At 44.3% G+C, this 21,029-nt stretch overlaps 1 protein-coding gene across 2 annotated transcripts in view; it reads left to right on the top strand.

Annotated features, from left to right (window-relative positions):
- The window catches only part of LOC140396157 (uncharacterized), a 193,012-nt gene extending 178,136 nt beyond the window's left edge, over positions 1-14,876 (top strand). For both annotated transcript variants that reach the window (XM_072484403.1, XM_072484393.1), the window contains 2 exons: positions 6,090-6,147; positions 14,228-14,876. In XM_072484403.1, coding sequence (XP_072340504.1) covers positions 6,090-6,147; positions 14,228-14,247 — 78 coding nt within the window. In that variant the 3' untranslated portion in view covers positions 14,248-14,876. The remainder of the gene's footprint in view (positions 1-6,089; positions 6,148-14,227) is intronic.
- The last annotated feature ends 6,153 nt before the right edge of the window (positions 14,877-21,029 follow it).

Here is a 21,029-nt window from a genome sequence, read left to right as displayed (position 1 = left end):
ATGAATAACTGGTTCTTTTGCTTTTGGTTGGCCATCACAAATCTCCTAACTTTCTTTACATATTGCTGAAGGATCATTTACATCAGGTTGGCAGAACCTCAGTCTCGCAGCTTATTTGAAAGTCAGTGGGCGGAATTTTAAAAAAAAACAACAAAGTGTCATTTTCGGCATAAAAACTGTTCCGATCCCCACTCGCCCCGGCAGCGTGATCCAGATCACAATTTTCAGGCACTTAGAATTTTTTTTCCCCCCACGTGTAAAATGCCACACCTGAGGCGTGAAGCGTCTGATTCTTCTGCCCTGGGGGACATCTGAGCACTTCAATGAAGGGACACTGCATTTAAACGGCTCCACAGCACTTGTGCTCATTCAAGCCAGGAGGATAGCAGGGAGGAAACCCGCTCCGAGATTAACTGTAGGGCCCTCACCCATATGCTGGATGCCATGGAGGGGAGGTGGGCAAAAATATACACTCAGGTTGGCAGGAAACCCTCTAGCAAGGTGACAAATTCCGCCAAGCGGATGGGTGTGCAATGCAGAGAAAAGATGAATGACCTTTTCTGTTCTGCCAGGGTAAGTGCTTCCTGTCTCCTTTCTGCACTCCTGTAGAAGCCAGGTATTTCGAATACAACTAGTATAGTAAAAGATAGCTGTTTAAGCATAAATGTTGAGCCCCAGTTTTAAATACCCATTTATACAGCATAATTCACTTTTACTGAGGTCCGTTGTGGCCACTAAATCTCGTGAGACAGCCATAACAGGATTTGCACTGGTGACATCTCTGTTCGAGATCTTCCCCAACCCCCCCTGCCGGTGACATGACCAGGTTCACACAGAACTGTGATCAATTTGAATTGATTTAAATATCATTAAATGGCTTTAAACCATAGCTTCCGGCCCCATGAAATGCTCACACCCCTGGCGGAGTGACGTCACGCTGGTGCGAATCACTACTGGTTTTCAAAAACAAACTTGAGTCGTAACCACCACATTGGGGGTGAGGAGGTGCCTGGAGGCCCCTGGGTTGAGGGTTGAGGTTGGTCATTGCACCCTGATACCCAGGCAGTGCTGCTGTCTGGCAGGGAGGGGATAGTGCCGGAGCAATGCCAGGGTGAAGTGCTGGGGGTAGTGCCAGGGCTCACCATCCTACATTGGGGAGGGGCGCTTCCCCTTACATGTAGTGGGATGGTAGAGGGGTGAGCACCGGAAAACACGCAGGGTCGGGGGAAAGGGGGAGAGTGCCCTCCATACTTCCATGGTGGAGGAGGGGGGTGTTCCACGAATCTTATGTTGATGGTGGTGATCCTCCATGGCCATATGGGGGAGGGTGGGAGGGAGTTCATTTTCTTGCAGACCAGGGCACCCTTTAAAGATGACGCCCCGATTTCTGTGGAGCCAAACTTTTCTTTTTAGCACCTGAGAAGTTTATATTGCAAATTTCTGCTGAGTTCCAGTATTCGCAAAGTGCTACTGATAACCGAATAGCAGAGATGATATAAATTCCTTCAACTATACACAGTCGAATAATACAAGGAATCAAACAACTTGGTAAAGTCTACAAATATTACAACTTGTCGTATTGCGCCAGGACTTGATTCATCAACTAAGCTTCCCCCAAACTTGGCGTAGTTCGACAGGTTAAGATCCCATAAATTAAAGATTCCTTCAAATTGGCGACCCAGATGGGACTTGATCTTTGTGTCCCCTGTGTGGCTGGTGTGGCCTCAGGCCCCTGAGCCTGACCTCCGGCCCCCTGGATTCCTGCCGCAGGGTCTTACGTGGATGCCACTGCACGTTGCTGCTCGAGTCCAGCGCAGTAATATATTGGATGGTAAGCTCCTCTGGCTACATACCGATATTGTTCAGATTCCTGCAAGAGATGAGAGAGTCAGGATGGTGTCGCCGCTAAATACCATCATTACCTCGCCTTACCCACTTAGACTCGCCTTTGGCCTCCCATCTGATTCTCCTCTCCCTTATGCCCTCTAACACTGGGGTTTCTGACAGGAGAGTTACATGCTTGCTCATCTCAATGGCCAAGGTCATCTGGACGATGATGTCCACCATGGGGGCTGATGGGTCTTGAGTGGCAGGCATTGGTGTCCAGTAGAGAAGTGAGCCCAGTTCCTCTAGATCCCATTCAGCCAAGCATTGAACCCTGAACCTTGAGTACTCGTCCCATTCCTTGACTTTGAGACTGTGGAAATTTGACACTGTTAAGGGTTAAATCTTGATTGTTAATCAGTGTGACGAGTACAAGAATCAGAAATGTTCAAGCGCACAATTACTTGATACTTCAGGTATAAACAAAGTAATAGGCACCCTCAGACTACATCATTCCGAGATCTCATTGCTGTCAGGCCACAACACTTCAAACTCCTGGACAGTCACTCGAGAGGCTGTGCCCACCCCTTCCACCCCCTCCAGGGTGTTGCACTCGCTTTCAGGATCTCACCGGCCCAGCCCATTAGGCCTGGCTCCTTGGCTCTCAGCAACCCCACCCCCCACCCCCCACCCCATGTGCCCAACAGTCATCCTCCCTCCCTCTTGGAGGTCATGGGACCTTGTTCCCATTTTTAAAAAGCAGTGGTAATTCGCGCTGCTGTGATGTCACGCCTGCTGGGTGGGAAGACTCAATGAAGATATGATATTAACCATGCTAAGTACATGGTAATGGATGCAAATTCATGCAAACCAGGTTCACGCTCATCCTTGGCATGAACCTGCTCATGTCATCGGGAGGGTCCAGGAAGTTCGCAATCCAAAATCTCACCAGTGCAAATCCCTTTTTTGGTCTCTCATGCCATGACGGGACGCAGTTGCTAAATCCCGCCCAATGACTTTGATAATGTAGTATTCCATTTAAGTGTCAGTGGGAATTACGTTCTTAAACCTGTGTTGGGGTTGAAACTGCAAAGCCAAGAGCCAATCTGCCAGAACACATGTCCATAACATATCCCATGGGACTACTTGCAAAAGAGCAGAGAAATCTCCCAGTGCCCTGAGCACCATCACCAAAAACAGATGATCCAGTTTTAAAAGTTATTTACTCTCTATGCCATCTTTCATGAATTGGAGCTCATCCAAAACCCAGATGCTCAGATCTTAACTCCTCAGGTAATGAAGGAGTCCATGTCCAAATGCAACAAGATCTTGACAATATTTAGGCTTGGGCTGATAATGGACAGGTAACAGTGGTGTCACAATGACAATTTTCTCCATTAAGAGGTGTTTAACCATCTTCCTTTGACATTCAACTATCACTGAATTCCCCACCATCAACGTCATGGTGGCAAAAAATGTGATGGCAGCAGACACACAAATATTGTGACTACAAAAGTCAGAGACTGTGAACTCTGCAGTAAGTGACACACTGCTGTGAGTGTGATGGAGCAATTTCCACTTACCCTAATTAGTACAGCTCCGAAAGCACACTACAAGCTCAAGATAACTCAATATAACCCCAGTCGAAGCAACTGGATTGTTCAGCATGCTATCTGACGGCATAAATATTCACTCCATCCACCACTGACACAGTGGCAGCAGTGTGAACCATCTATAAGATGCAATGCAGGATCTCACCAAAACTCCTTCGCTAGCACCGTCTAAACCCACAACCTCTAAGACCTAGAAAAAGGAGAAGCAGACCCCACACCTTTCAGGGACTGAGTATTGAGCTGTCTTTTACGTGGTAATCCTCCCTCTTAGTTGCGGCTCAGCTAACAATAAGACCTGGGGAGACAACAACTTTGGTTAAGACGGCTTTATTTTCTAAGCTTGGTCAACCTACGAGGGAGAGTGATTTGGATAAATGTCCAAACCACTCTGCTTTATATTGCTTCAGGTTCAACAGTTATACAATTTCCAAAAATCAGTTGCCCACCCCAGCTGGACTCGATCCAATCCTTGTAACTGTCAATTTTACTTTGACCAATGAATTTTACTTTAGGCAGCACGGTGACTGCGTGATCAACTCATGATTTAGCGCCATCCTGTTCCCTGGCCATCTTTTGTTTTTCAGGACCCTTGCATCTGCTATCTCTTGCCCTGCCCTACTCCCATTTTCCCTCATCTCACTTGGTTCTTGCCTGTACTATTGTCTGTCTGCGCGTAGGATGCTGGAGCTGGTTCCTGCTTGTGCCATGGTCTATCTGAGCGCAGGAAACTGGAGCTGCTGATAAAAACTGCTTATTGAACTGGCTGTGTTATTGCTGACCACATTATTTCTGTCTGCCTTAGGAATGTGGTCAGGTTAGCTAGCTTAAATCCCATCATACATTGCGGCCACTACTATTAGCAAGAATTTAAATGCTTGTTACTGCTATGTTCTAAGAATACATGTTAATGGTTAATAATGATTACTGGGAACACTTTCTATGATTAGTTTCAATCCTCAATAAACTAACTTAAGTAGAGCTATTCCAGTGTTATCCTAGTTATCTGGTTTTAAGGGGTCACATCTCAGAACCCCTCCCCTTCACCAACCAAGCCACAAACCATCCTGCCTTGGAAATATCTCACCGTTCCTTCACTGTAGCTGGGTCAAAATCCTGGAACTCTTCCTACCAGCACTGTGGTTGTACCTACACCACATAGACTGCAGTGGTTCAAGAAGGTGGCTCACCACCACCTTCTAAAGGAAAATTAGAGCTGGACAATAAATGATGGTTGTGATATCCCATGAACAAATAAAAATAGCACAGTAAGTTCATGGAAAGAACAGCATGAGAGTGACCAGACATCCTGTTTCGATGATGTTGAGTGAAGGATAAATATTGGTCAGGACATTGAAGATAACCTGCTGCTCCTCTTTGAAACAATGCTATGGGGTCTTTTACATCAACCTTAAAAAGTAACCAGGGCCTTGGTTTGATACCTCATCTGAATATGGCACTTCCAAGACTGGAACCCTCCTTCTGCACTGGAAGGTCAGCCCAGATCTAATTGTGGTCAACTTCCTGAAGTGGGACTTGAACCTACAATCTTGTGACACAGAGGTGAGGGAGTCACCAATGGAGCCACAGCTGACACACCCTGCCTAACTCTCTCTGCATCTCCATCTTGTTCCTGCTCCTTTAAGATTATCCTTAAAATCTATCTCTTTGACCAAACTCTAATCACTAACCCTATTGCTTTGTACCTTTGTAAATTTTATCTAATTTGTGAAGCTCCTTCAGACGTTTTGTTGCATTGACGACACTGTGTAAATGTAATTATTGTTGTGGCATTTTCCTGCATAATTATCATGACTGCGCTTCAACAATGGCTTTTAGTTTTATTTCTCAAACAATTTCTCACATATATGGACAGTTCTATTCTACCCTCCAAAAGAGCACTCTATCTAGGCCCACTTCCCCACCCTATCCCTGTAACCCCACACAGCCCGCATATCTTTTGGACACTACGAGGCTATTTAGCATGCCCAATCCACCTAACCTGCACATCTTTGGACTGTGGGAGGGAATCGGAGCACCCAGAAGAAACCCACGCAGATGTGGGGAGAATGTGCAAACTCCACACAGTCATCCAAGGAAGAAACTGAACCTGGGTCCCTGGTGCTGTGAAGCAGCAGTGCTAACAATTGTGCCACCCTGTGTAGGATAGTGCTGCCCAGACACTCGTGGAGTAGTTACTCTGCTGGTACTTATATTTTACAGCTCCACAGGGCCTGTCCCCGAGGGAACACATTGGAAACGCCAGCCCACATACTCAATTTTCTCACCACCTGCCCGCTTCCCGCCCCCCCCCCCCCCCCCCCCCCCCCCCCCGGGCAGTGCTCAGTTTTTCACAGAGTACATTTCATGCTGGTTGGCCATTAATTGGTCAGACAGCGTAATATTGTGATACCAATGCTATCTGTGACAGGCACAAGTTTCACATCCCCACCTGCGCCGACTTCGGGTGCGCCCTAAATGTAAACGTCAGGCCTACGTGTTTATTCTAACAATTTATATTCATCTCTGCTGACTCAAGAATGGTTTAAATAGATCCTGATGTCAGTTATGACTGCCTGTAGCTTCTCATTATCTCTACTTCACTATGTCCAGAAATATTAAATGTATTCCATTTATGCTTCAATTTGTTAACAGGTGTTGTGGAGGAAGACCTTCATTGATGACAATATTTCTGAAGAAATTAGGATGCGAGGTAAACAAATGACACCTAATGAATTGAGCCAAGGGTAAATTTTCTTCATGGTTGAGGCGTCATAACTCAGGGAGGGGAAAACGGTTGAAGACACTGGTTAAAATATTTTGATGGAGCCATAACCACCTGATTACCAACAGGCTTGTACCTATATGTAAGATTGTGTCAAAATTACCTCACCCACTGGCGCTAACCTCTTAATTCACTCTTAAACTTTGGTGTCCTTTATTGATTGAATTCTGTAAATTATTAATTCAGAAGCAAAATCCCATGATTTTCAGAGTAGAAAATTCTCTCTAACTTGACACGAGTTGCTCATTCTCAAATAACAGAAAGTAACACACTTGCTCACCAAACTTAGGTTACTTTTCTCTTTAAATAAAGTGAGTCAGTATTTGTTCATTTTGATTACAACACTAGTTGATAAAGAACCACGGTTATTTTGTAAAGGTGGGAAAAACAAAGCAATAACTTTTAAGTTCATTGTTACTTCAAAATACTGGAGTTTGACCCAAAAAATAGTCAGGCAAGTTAACACCTAAATGGGAAGAAGATTCAAAATGCGTCTGGACCAAGGGATCTGGGTGTCTTTGTTCATGAGTTGCAGGAAGTCTGTATGCAGGTATAAAATCGAATAAGAAAGAAACATAAAATGTTCACGTTTATTACAAATGGCCTGGAGTATAAAAGTAGAGAGGTATTGTTGCAATTGTATGGGGTGTTGGTGAGACCACATCTGGAGTATTGTGTCCAGTTTTGATCTCCTTATTTGAGGAAGGATGTGGTGGCATTGGAAGCAGTTCAGAGGAGATTCACCAGATTGATTCTGGGAATGAAGGAATTGATGTGTGAGGAGAGATTAAACAGTTCAGACTTATACTCACTGGAATTCAGAAGGATGAGAGGGGATCTGATCAAGGCATATAAAATACTAAAAGGGATTGATAAAGTAAATGTAAACCAAATGCTCCCCCTTGTGGGGCAATCTAGAACAAGAGGTCACAGGTATAGGTTGAGAGACGGTATATTTAAAATTGAGATGAGGAGGAACTACTTCTCACAGAGGGTGGTGAATTTGTGGAACTCTCTGCTCATAGTGCGGTGCAGTCTGAATCATTAAATGGTTTCAAGAAGGAGATGTATATATTTCTGATTTTAAAACAGGTTAAAGGGACATGGGGAACAGGTAGGGAGGCGGATTTGAGACCAGGAAGAGATCAGCCATGATCTAATTAAATGGTGGAGCAGGCTCGAAGGGCTGGATTGCCTACTTCTGCTCCTAACTCCTATGTTCCTATATTGTAGTTGCATGATGCTTGATCCAATTATCATACATAGGAGACTAGTACAACTGGTGCGGTTTGCACTGTCGCTGTCAATGAGTGCTGAAGCAGTCTGATATTTCTAGCTTCAGTCTCTTTGTTTTATTTGGATAAACTGCATGCATGAACTATTTATGCATTCATGAGCCTGAAATCAAATGTTGCTCCAGGTGTTAAAGGCCTGCAGCGATTTAAAGGGGCATTCACCCTCTTTATTCTCCTCTTTTTCTTTGAAGTAAGACAGATAAGGAGTGGTTCCCAAAGAGACACTCATTATCCTAAAAGGTAAGCAATTTTGCTACAACCCTGACACACACAATTGACTGTGAAGATAAAACATTTATAGCTCAAGTGAAAAAGCAGTTTTAAAAAACGCCCCTGAAAATTGTTTCCTAATTGTGTGGACCATAATGATTGACATTGTGGATATCCCCTACGGTGGATGAAATGAGCTTGAGGCAAATAATTTTGGAGCTGTAGAAAACTTTACCCGCAACTTGCAGTGTTGAGTCAGCCCTGGATTTTCAGTATAAGTCTGCAAGCAGCATTTAACACAAATTTAACACTGTGTTCCTGGCAATTTGTAGCTTTAATTGTTACTCTTGCAAGTTGCTCTGCCTTTGTTTGGGAGGATTGGGTTGGGAGGCACAATGCACAGTAGCTGGTCTTTCACCTTTACATTCTTCACACTCTCCTTATCAGGAATTCATACTGCCCTACCAAAATACTCTTCATACATAGAACTGGCAAAGTGGTATAACCGTTTCCTTTCCTTCTTTCATTGCCCGCTCTCTTTCCCTTCTAATTGTTCATAACCCAGCATAAATTATCCATTTTACACTGAAAGGCAAAAAACATCATTGGGGTTAGAATACAGAAACATTGACTCAAAAGTTGCTGTGATGGAGTAACAAATGGTACCTTCATTGTTGGACTTGTCACTTTGAATTCTGGAATGGAAATGGCTTGGCTCCCTCTGCAGGGCATCTGGGATGTGAGTGAGCAGATTGAAATGAAACTAACAACAAATACAATGATCAAGAAGAAAATGTAATACAGAGAGAGTCAATTTTTAATGCCAGATGCGATACTGACACAAGTGATCACAATATGTGCAACTCTGATTAATAGTTGCAGTTGTGTTTTATTGTAACAGTGGTCAGATTATAAACTTAATGCTCAAAAGAAAAGAGGAAACATCAATCACAAGAGGGCTTTCTTCATGCTCAGGTGATGCTAAGAGCCTATGTCTGTCAGCTGTAGAACCCTCACACCTGAGTCAGAAGATTATGACCTCCAGTCCCGCTCAAGGACTTGAATTCAAAGACCTGACACTCTAGTGCAGGACTGCAGAACTGCTGCACTGTCTTTCAGATACGGAGGCCCCATCTTCTCTTTGAGGTGTATATACAAAATTCCACTTTTAAACAGGAGCAGGAGAAATATCTCAGTGTATTTATCCAACACAAAAACAGATTACTGGTCATTATCACATTGTGTTACCCAGGGGGAAGGGAGTATTCCTTCTTTTCACACGTCTATAAGGTGTATTTGAGGATTGATTACTTTGTAGTGAGTTGAGAGATTTTGGTTGGAGTGGAGGGGGAAAAGTATGCGAGGATAGTTATTTCGGACCATGCACCCCACTGGCTGGATATTCGGTTCAGTATGGGACGAGAACAGAGGCCGGGGTGAAGGTTTGACTCGGGGTTGTTGGTGGATGGAGGTTTTTGTGATAGAAGGTGCAGTTGGCGATTAGGGATTATGTGGAGTTCAATCAGAATGGGGAGGTGTCGGCGGGCATTTTTGGGAAGCACTGAAGGCAGTGGTCCGGGGAGAAATTATCTCATTTACGGTTTGTGCGAATAAGGAAAGGAGGGTGGAACATGACTGTCTAGTGAGCGAGATAGGGGAGGTGGACAGGGAATATTTGAGGGTGCCCACCGTGGAGGGATTGGCGAGGAGGAAAAAGTTGCAGAGGCAATTTGACAGGCTGACAACGGGGAGGGCAACTGCGTGGGGCAAGAGGGGTGCAATACGAGGATGGGGACAAGGCGAGCCGCATGCTGGCGCACCAGCTGCCGAGGCAGGCTGCGTCCAGGGAAATATTGAAGATCTGGACTGGGGCTGGGGATGTGGTATCAGAGCCAAGGAAGATAAATGAGGCATTTAGAGAATATTACCAGGGACTTTATGAGGCAGACCCAGGAGGGGGACATGGGGCGGTTTCTGGATGAGCTGGAATTTCCCCTGGTGGATGAAGCAAAGAGGTAGGCATTGGAGGAGTCCCTGGGGCTGAGGGAGGGCTGGATAATATCAGGGGTATGAAGTCGGGGAAGGCCCCTGGGCCGGATGGGTACCCGGCAGAATTTTATAAGGAATTTGCGGCGGACCTGGCACCACATCTGTTGGGGCGTTTAATGAAGCACTGGAGAAGGGGGAGTTGCCTGAGACGATGAAGCAGGCGGTAATCACAATAATCCCCAAAAAAGGGAAGGATCCGGTGGAATGTGGGTCGTATAGACCCATATCACCATTGAACACGGATGTGAAAGTATTGGCTAAGTTGTTGGCGGGGAGAATGGAGGATTGTGTCCCGGGGGTGGTTACAGAAGATCAAACAGGCTTCGTGAAGGGCAGGCAGCTCGCGAGTAATATAAGACGACTGTTTAATGTGATGATGAATCCGTCGAGAGCTCTGGTACCGGAGGTGGTGGTGTCCATGGACGCGGAGAAAGCATTTGATCGGGTGGAGTGGCGGTACTTGTTCGAAGTTTTGGGAAGGTTTGGGTTTGTGCCGAGATTTGTGGCATGGGTGCGGTTGCTGTATGTGGCGCCAAGAGCGAGGGTGAGGACGAATGATATGAGCTCACAAAGCTTTGACTTACACAGGGGTACGAGGCAGGGGTGCCTGCTGTCGCCGTTGCTATTTGCGCTGGCCATAGAGCCATTGGCGATGGATCTCAGGGGGTCGGCAGAGTGGCAGGGCATAATGAGGGGACAGAGGGTGCATCGGGTTTCGCTCTATGCCGATGACCTCTTGCTGTATGTTTCGGATCCATGGAGAGTATGGGAAGGATTACGGGCCTGTTGGGGAGGTTTGGAGGGTTCTCGGGATACAAGCTGAATGTAGTCGAAAAGCGAGGTATTCCCAGTGAATGAGCTGGCACAGCGGGCTAATTTAGGGGGGTGCCATTTACGGTAGCGAGGGATAGGTTTAGGTACTTGGGGATTCAGGTAGCGAGGGAATGGACGGGGCTCCATAAGTGGAACTTAAAGAAGCTGGTGGAGGAGGCCAGGGAGGATTTTAAGAGGTGGGATACACTGCACTTAATGTTGACGTGGAGGGTCAAGTGGTGAAAATGAATATTCTGCCGAGGTTCTTGTTTCTCTTTCAGGCTCTCCCGATCTTTATATCAAAGGCCTTTTTTCGGAAAGTGGACACAATAATCTCTGACTTTTGGGCGGGGAAGGTGCCGAGTGTGGGCAGGACCGTGCTACAGAGGCAGAGGCAGCAGGGGGTTGGTGTTGCCAAACTTGCTTCATTATTATTGGGCGGCGTATGTGGACAAGGCTCGGCGGTAGTGGGAAGGAGAAAGGGTAGAGTAGGTTAGAATGGAGGAGGAATCTTGTAAGGGGTCTAGTTTGAGGGCTATGGTGATGGCAGCATTGCCAATGGCTCCGAGTAGGTATTCAGGGAACCCAGTGGTGCAGTCCATGGTGAAGATATGGAATCAGCGGAGGAGACATTTTAGGGTGGAAGGGATGTCGGTGCTAACGCCGCTGTGCGAGAATCATGGGTTTGAGTCGGGTGGGATGGATAGTGTATACAGGAGGTGGAGGGAAGTGGGGCTGGTCAAGGTAAGAGATTTGTATTTGGAGGAAGGGTTCGCCAGTCTGGAGGAGTTAAGGGAGAGGGTAGAGCTGCCAATGGGTAGTGAGTTTGGGTAACTACAGGTTAGGGACTTTGCACGAAAGGTCTGGAAGGGGTTCCCTAGAATGTTGGGATACACCCTGCTGGAGCAACTGCTGCTTCCGGATGTGGAAGGGGAGGGAAGAATTGGGGATATATATAAGTGGCTGGGGGAGCGGGGAGGCGAGCGGGTGGTGAAGAGCAAGGAGAAATGGGAAGCAGATTTGGGAATGGAGATCAATTGGGGAGTATATGGAGTGAGGCACTGCAAAGGGTAAACGGGACCTCCTCTTGTGCAAGGATGAGCCTGATACAGTTTAAGGTGGTGCACAGGGTGCATATGACTCGGGCGAGATTGAGTGGGTTCTTTCAGGGGGTAGCAGATGAGTGTGAGAGATGTGGGCGGGGGCCAGCGAATCATGCGCACATGTTTTGGGGTTGTGAAAAATTGGGACGATTATGTGCGGGTGTGTTCATGGTCTTAGCCAGGATAGTGGAGGAGGGAATGGACCCAGACTCTTTGGTGGCGATATTTGGGGTATCAGAGAAGCTGGAGCTCATGGAGAGGAGGAAGGCCGATGTCTTGGCCTTCGCCTCTCTGATTGCACGGCGACGAATTTTGCTGGAGTGGCGGTCGGCATCGCCACCGGGGGTAGCAGCATGGTTGGGTGACCTGTATGACTTCCTGCGGTTAGAGAAGATAAAGTATGAGTTAAGGGGCTCAGCAGAGGAGTTTGAGAAAAGGTGGGGGATGTTTGTGACCGTGTTTGAGGAGCTGTTCATCGCAGGGGGGGTGGGGGAGGTGAAAAAGGAGAAAAATCTGTACAAACTGCATAGTTGACTGTTGGGAAGAATGTTTCCCGGGGTGTTTATTTGCTGTAACCTACTTTGATACCAGTTCGAATAAAATGCGTTTTTAAAAAAAAATTATCACATTGTGTTTGTGGGAGTTTAATGTGCACAGATTGGCTGCTGTGTTTCCTACATCACAACAGTGACTACACTTCAAAAATACTTGATTGTCTGTAAAACGCTTTGAGACGTCTGCTGGCTATGAACAGTGCGATACAAATGAAAATCCTTTTTATAGAATGAAAGTGAAAGAAAGATCAAATGGAGAGGAAAAAAGAGATCAAGAAAATGTTTTTGAAAAGTATTTTTCAATAATAATGAATTAAAACCTTAAGGAATGAGACTCTGCCCTTGTCATAGTTAAACTTTCAGTTTCAGAAAGGTTTTACTGGCAATAATTGACACAATCACAAAGTATCTAAATTTGAAAGAACAAAGATGTAACTTTCTATGGTGAGTTAATGCCGTGTCTGACATGTAAGTAGAATAATTTCATATTGTTCAATGCATTGTGAATCGGAAGACAAATAGCGAGATGCTGTTTTTTCAAAGATAACGCCGGCTTGGACAGCAGTTGTTCAATTTATGCATTTCATTGTGTATCTGTCCTCACCTGAGGTTGCTGTGACACTTGTGCATAATTAACTGCGGGCACCATTACTCTCAGCCTTAAATTGCAACAGAATTTGTGCCACTCACATTGGTGCAGGATGAGGTAACTCTGATGCTAGTTACCCAGCTGTGTGGTCGCACAGAGTCCCTCTGTATCCCACCAATGCCTGATATGAACATTGGGTTCTCAAAGTGGGAACATATTGCACTCTGTAGCACTGGTAATCCTCACCTTAATAAATTCAAAAATTCACTGAAAAGAAAATGGATTTAAATGACTCTGGATGAAGCTAGATGCTGCCATGTACCTCACCACCACATGCAATCACAGCAAATTATAATGGTTGTTATCTTGGTGCAAATAAGACATCAGGTGCTGCATATAATGATCAACAAATCTGATATCGTCCATATTGCACCACTGTCCAAGACAATTTTCTACTCCACGATCTTTGAGTGTTGAAAGTCCAATGTTTAGTCCTATTTCAGTCATCACATTTGCAGCAAACTGAGGGTGGTTAAACTCCAGCGCCACCTGGCTACTGATCTTAATAATGCTAAATACCTTTGTAATCTAATCCATTAAAAACTGTGACAGGAAAGGACAAGCTTTCCACAAAGATAGAACTACGTGTTTCAGTTTGTGAATTAATCACCATCAGTAAAATAGAATCAGAAAATGCTGGAAATGTACAGCATGAAGAAATACAGTGAAATGGGTTCGCATTTCCAGAAGAGCCCCTTCACCAGCTTTGTAAAAGATTGAATGACATGGTGATTTTATTGTAATATCTGTTTACAACATGGTAAAAGGTATGAGCCAGTTTACCAGGATATTGGTTCTTTTTAAAGTCTCCCCCTGTCAAGTATTGAGAGACTGTTACGTTGTTGAGCGTGCTGTAAATGGTAAACCTGTCTCTCGGGTGGAGCCAGCACTATTTCACGAAGTGTGTGTTATTTATCCTTGGGACATTGCTAATATTTATCCCCATCAGTGAAATAGATTATCTAGCCATTCATTTTATTCCTGTTTGTGGTGCCTTGTTATACATTTCCAGACAATACAATGGTGACTGCACTTTATAATATTGGATTGACTGTAACATCAACACTTTGGGATGTGCTAAGATTATGAAAGATTCTGTATAAATGTAAGTTATTTCTTTTCCTTCTGAATTCTATATTTTCATAGCCTCTCAGTTTAAAATCAAATTTTGACAATCAAATCAACTCTCCCCCCTCCTGGACTTAAAAAAAGTTACAGCTTTACATTGCGTACATATTGCAACAGATGTCATCGTGTCTAAACAGGATTGTTCAAGTTACTGTAAAAGTTTGCTTATTGGCAGGAATTTACTCCTCTTTTGTCTCTTGTTTTCAGAAATATGTTCCACATTTTGAGAATGCTGCCATGGGTGTGATGGAGTTGCCTTATTTGAATGAAGAAAGATTGGTACAACTAGGGATTCCCTTGGGACCAAGACTTCGCATTCTTCATGAGGTCACAAATACCACCTTTGTTTAAGTCACACCTCCAGCACCTCACTCAAATCAAAAAAAGCTATTTTGGACAGCAATGCTTGGGCTTCTCGATTGGGTAGAATTAAAGTCAACAGAATCCTTACAACACTTGCCCATAAAAGATTTTTGAAATCAGACAGAACATGGATCAGATACCTAAAATACTCTAACCATTTTTATTATTTATACCAGCTATTTGTTGACACAGCACGGTAGGACAACGGGTAGCACTGTTGCTTCACAGCTCCAGGGTCCCGGTTAGATTCCTGGCTTGGGTCAATGTCTGTGTGGAATCTGCAGGTTCTCCCTGTGTCTGTGTGGTTTTCCTCCGGTTTCCTCCCACAAGTCCCGAAAGATGTGCTTATTAGGTGTGTTGGACATTCTGAATTCTCCCTCGGTGTACCCGAACAGGCGCCGGAATGTGGCAATTAGGGGATTTTCACAGTAACTTCATTGCAGTGTTAATGTAAGCCTACTTGTGACAATAATAAAGATTATTATTATTCGTATTGACATTTGGTTCAATTATGCACACAAAATAACTGTGGATCCTCCTCACGGTTACTATTTCCCAATTGTCTGGACCTGCATTACACTGTACCCATGGTGGTAACTGCTCAAATCAGTGCTCAATCCTGTAAACCCTTCGCTAATCAGAGACACTCACGACCATACCTGCTGAACTCTCCCCCTGCGAGAAGCACTGATATGACCCAGATTTTGATGCAACTAAAAATGGTTAAAATCAACTGGAGACCCTATGAATGATTATAAGTGGTGATCTAAAACATCAATATAGCTTACAATAAATGTTGCATGTAATCAATATGCTTTTTGCTTTGATACTCTTCCTTTCTCCATTCTCTCATCATATTGAGCCATATTTAGTCTATTGCTCAGAGGTTGGTGGGTGGGGGGTGATGCCACTCAGATACCCTGCTGGATGCTGTTTGAAAGCAACCCTTTGTTTTAATTTTAATGTTGTGGGAGTATTCCCACCTTCCTTTCCACTTGTTTCCACAAAAGAGCTGAAAGCCTGTCGCACGCTCCCCCAATGTATTATTTAAGATAAGAACACTGGAGATGCAGAATGATTCAGGGATCCATGGGCACAAAGATGTAGTCATCGAATCCAACAGAAAAAAATCAAGCAGGCAAATAGAATTGTTTATGTTTGTAATCAAAAGGCTAAAATACAAAGAGATCAGTGAACAGTACAGCTCAGGAACAGGCCCTCCAAGCCTGCGCCGACCATGCTGCCCATCTGAACTAAAACCTTCTACACTTCTGGTGTCCGTATCCCTCTATTCCCATCCTATTCATGTATTTGTCAAGACGGCCCTTAAACATCACTATCATACCACCTACGGCAATGGATTCCAGACACCCACTACCCTCTGTGTTAAAAAAAAAAAAAAAACTTCACTCGCACATCTCCTCTAAACTTTGCCCCTTGCACCTCAAACCTGTGTCCCCTAGTAATTGACTCTTAAACCCTGGGAAAAAGCTTCTGACTAGAGGAGGAAGATTTTTATATAGTTACACAAAGCCCTCGTTAGACCACATATGGAGTGCTGTAAATTCAGGGCACTGCATTTTAGAAGGAATATATTGGCTTAGGAAGACATGTAGCTCAGATTCATCAGGGTGTTTACATGAGTTAGATTATGAAGAGAGATGACATAAATCAGGCTTCGATTCACTGGAATATAGAAAGTTAAAGGACAATTGGAATAAAAGAGAAAAACCTTTTTCCACTGGTGAAGGGAATCTAGGACAGGGGGTCTAAGTGGAAAATCAAAACCAGGTTACCTCGGAGAGAAGTTAGAAAAACTTCTTCATGTAAAGGATGAGTCACTCCCACAAAAAGCAGTAAATGTTAGCTCAATTCAATGGCAAAGGTAAGTAATTTCAATCTATGTGGATACAAAATACAAGGAAATACACCCATGTACTACAAAAAAGAGAAAATTACAAATTTGAGGTGGGTATTACAAAGAGGAGATGGGTTGAAGAAATTTGGGTACAAATTTGAGCTCTCGCCTCACTCAGCTGAGAGTAGCTTTGGGCCAAATGGCTTCTGCCGACTGTTTCTTTGTTCTTCATTCAGCTGGGGACTTAGCAGCATTGTACTGATAGCAGTGCCATGGCACAACCAGCCTTTTGTTGTTAAATGCATTCTGTCTCCCTTGAAGGGAATCTACTGAATGACAGGATTGCTACTGCATATCATTGCTGCAATTCTAAACAAGGGAAATGGAATGCCAGAACAGAGAAAGGTTCTAAAGCGTCAGATGCGACGCTGAAGACCACATTCATGGAGGTGGGCTGGAGGAGAGAGATGCAGGAGACCAGGAGGCCTTTAGAATGATTGGGAGTAGGTAGGAGCCAGGAAGGTCAATTCCTGGTGTCTGGACCTGAGGACCTGTTGGCAGGGCCACAACAATTCTACTGACCTTGCACAGATGGTCACAATCAATGAATGCAACTTTACGTGGCGTCTCCTACCCATCACACAACCACCTCACACTGCTAAATCACTCACCCAACACCAGTCTCTGGCACTCAGGACTCCCACAGAACATCTAGATACTCTAACCAACACAATCCTTGACATTCTGCCCTCCTTGCAGAATAAGGTATGAGAGAATAAAACGGAGTGGAGCAGAACTGGCAGATGACCTGCATCTCCTGAGGCCTACAGAGAAAATGCATCACGGGGTCGGCTATGACAGAGCCCATGGCATCTGGTGTCACTGAGAACACTGAGGATGATGGTGCTTCTCAACTCCCAGCTCATCCCCATCCTGCTGTCTGGCATGATGAGCAATCTGCAGATGGTGTGGCCATGAAGCCCCCTTTTCTGTCAACTCAAAACTTTCCCTTTCTGATTTTTAGCTTTTAGACACCAATGAACTGCCTTCTGCCCAGCCATGGGAGCCCCGGCAGGAATAGATTGAACTGCACCACACCATTGTTGAAAAAACACTGCCACTCCCTGACATGCTACAGACCAAGAGGCACTTCAACTATTATCTGTTGCACTCTGTGTCACCTATTCCTCTGCCTTTCCTGTGAATGGAGTAATACTCTCTGCTGAATCCAGGAACTCAGCAACCAGAGTGCTTTTCCTGCAAGCTGGGTGCCTTGCCCTTTAATTAACGCTGGTGTTGGGCCCATCTTGCAGCTGAACGCTTTGATCTTTTGTAAGTGATACATAATGGATCTATGTAGTCCAACATTGGTCAGTTTATACAACATATTCAGCGCCCTTCTTAATGTGGTGTGGTGGGTTACACCAGAAGATGATGGAAACGCAGTGCGATCCCCCAGATGGATGATAAGTGTTACTGGTATAAATTTCACACCCATTGAGTGTACATGGTTGCAGGAAAATTTCTATTTCATCATCTGGTTCCTTTTTGTTTTATATATATTTTAAGTGAAGATGAAATTGTTAGTTTAATGCACTTAATTGGGCATTGGTGTTGCTACCAGTTCTTATAATGAAAATTAATTAATTTTAGGCAATATTTAATTGATGCAAAACAAAGGTGTTTAATGTGTGTTTGGTCATTGAAATAACCAATGAAACACCAGCCACTTAATGTCTAAAACCTATTTTATGATAATATTAAAAATATTTTAACTTGCAGATGTTAAAATATCATATTGAAGAAGGCTGAATTCATATTAGGCGACAAATGCTCCTGTGATAGGGAATCATTCTGTGGGTAATTAGCAGTATGATGAGGAATTACAAGTTTCATCACAAAACAACATACAAGTGCTCATTCCACGTGCTTTCATTTATATCATAATTTTATCAAAATCAAACTTACGCTTCTGATGAAGACTGCCCTTGTGTTAATGTATTCTCCTATACACTTAACTAGGCAGAAATTTGCACTACATTTCTTGGGTGCGAAATTACATTTTATTGGTATCTATTGATTATAAAGAGGGTAATCTTCTTGTGTTACAAAATCAAATGTTCTCAATACAGGCCCCTGCAGGAGGCTGTACTTGAGATGATTATACTTAGTAATTTACAAAACGACTTGAATTCAAAATACAATAACAGTAACAGTTTCTTCGCTCAAAGCAAACAGCTGCGCAGGTTAGAAGTGGAAATGGAAAATATGAAACAAAGATAGTAGATAGCCAGGTAAACAGTATAAGATGATTCTAGAATGGAAAATGATAGTCTAAAACTATTATTTAAGGAATTTGTTATCAGTCTAAGTCAATCTATTCCTATCCCTGTAACATGCTGATTGGTTTGGGTGAGTCTTTAATGCATTTGATTCGATGATTGGGTTGTCAGTTTTCGATATGCAACATTAACTTTGAGTTATCAGCCATGTTGCATCTTAAAGAACAAAGAACAAAGAAATGTACAGCACAGGAACAGGCCCTTCGGCCCTCCAAGCCCGTGCCGACCATGCTGCCCGACTAAACTACAATCTTCTACACTTCCTGGGTCCGTATCCCTCTATTCCCATCCTATTCATGTATTTGTCAAGATGCCCCTTAAATGTCACTATCGTCCCTGCTTCCACCACCTCCTCCGGTAGCGAGTTCCAGGCACCCACTACCCTCTGCGTAAAAAACTTGCCTCGTACATCTACTCTAAACCTTGCCCCTCTCACCTTAAACCTATGCCCCCTAGTAATTGACCCCTCTACCCTGGGGAAAAGCCTCTGACTATCCACTCTATCTATGCCCCTCATAATTTTGTATACCTCTATCAGGTCTCCCCTCAACCTCCTTTGTTCCAGTGAGAACAAACCGAGTTTATTCAACCGCTCCTCATAGCTAATGCCCTCCATACCAGGCAACATTCTGGTAAATCTCTTCTGCACCCTCTCTAAAGCCTCCACATCCTTCTGGTAGTGTGGCGACCAGAATTGAACACTATACTCCAAGTGTGGCCTAACTAAAGTTCTATACAGGTGCAACATGACTTGCCAATTCTTATACTCAATGCCCCGGCCAATGAAGGCAAGCATGCCGTATGCCTTCTTGACTACCTTCTCCACCTGTGTTGCCCCTTTCAATGACCTGTGGACCTGTACTCCTAGATCTCTTTGACTTTCAATACTCTTGAGGGTTCTACCATTCACTGTATATTCCCTACCTGCATTAGACCTTCCAAAATGCATTACCTCACATTTGTCCGGATTAAACTCCATCTGCCATCTCTCCACCCAATTCTCCAAACAATCTAAATCCTGCTGTATCCTCCGACAGTCCTCATCGCTATCCGCAATTCCACCAACCTTTGTGTCGTCTGCAAACTTACTAATCAGACCAGTTACATTTTCCTCCAAATCATTTATATATACTACAAAGAGCAAAGGTCCCAGCACTGATCCCTGTGGAACACCACTGGTCACAGCCCTCCAATTAGAAAAGCATCCTTCCATTGCTACTCTCTGCCTTCTATGGCCTAACCAGTTCTGTATCCACCTTGCCAGCTCACCCCTGATCCCGTGTGACTTCACCTTTTGTACTAGTCTACCATGAGGGACCTTGTCAAAGGCCTTACTGAAGTCCATATAGACAACATCTACTGCCCTACCTGCATCAATCATCTTAGTGACCTCCTCGAAAAGCTCTATCAAGTTAGTGAGACACGACCTCCCCTTCACAAAACCGTGCTGCCTCTCACTAATACGTCCATTTGCTTCCAAATGGGAGTAGATCCTGTCTCGAAGAATTCTCTCCAGTAATTTCCCTACCACTGAAGTAAGGCTCACCGGCCTGTAGTTCCCGGGATTATCCTTGCTACCCTTCTTAAACAGAGGAACAACATTGGCTATTCTCCAGTCCTCCGGGACATCCCCTGAAGACAGCGAGGATCCAAAAATTTCTGTCAAGGCCTCAGCAATTTCCTCTCCAGCCTCCTTCAGTATCCTGGGGTAGATCCCATCAGGCCCTGGGGACTTATCTACCTTAATATTTTTTAAGACACCCAACACCTCGTCTTTTTGGATCTCAATGTGACCCAGGCTATCTACACACCCTTCTCCAGACTCAACATCTACCAATTTCTTCTTTTTGGTGAATACTGATGCAAAGTATTCATTTAGTACCTCGCCCATTTCCTCTGGCTCCACACATAGATTCCCTTGCCTATCCTTCAGTGGGCCAACCCTTTCCCTGGCTACCCTCTTGCTTTTTATGTACGTGTAAAAAGCCTTGGGCTTTTCCTTAACCCTATTTGCCAATGACTTTTCGTGACCCCTTCTAGCCCTCCTGACTCCTTGCTTAAGTTCCTTCCTACTTTCCTTATATTCCACGCAGACTTCGTCTGTTCCCAGCCTTTTAGCCCTGACAAATACCTCCTTTTTCTTTTTGACGAGGCCTACAATATCTCTCGTCATCCAAGGTTCCCGAAAATTGCCGTATTTATCCTTCTTCCTCACAGGAACATGCCGGTCCTGAATTCCTTTCAACTGCCACTTGAAAGCCTCCCACATGTCAGATGTTGATTTGCCCTCAAACATCCGCCCCCAATCTATGTTCTTCAGTTCCCGCCTAATATTGTTATAATTAGCCTTCCCCCAATTTAGCACATTCATCCTAGGACCACTCTTATCCTTGTCCACCAGTACTTTAAAACTTACTGAATTGTGGTCATTGTTACCGAAATGCTC

This window comes from Scyliorhinus torazame, chromosome 2 (assembly GCF_047496885.1).
Source record: "Scyliorhinus torazame isolate Kashiwa2021f chromosome 2, sScyTor2.1, whole genome shotgun sequence".
Classification (NCBI taxonomy): domain Eukaryota; kingdom Metazoa; phylum Chordata; class Chondrichthyes; order Carcharhiniformes; family Scyliorhinidae; genus Scyliorhinus; species Scyliorhinus torazame.
Note: the sequence above shows the minus strand (reverse complement) of the source record. Positions and strands in the feature narration are given on the sequence as shown.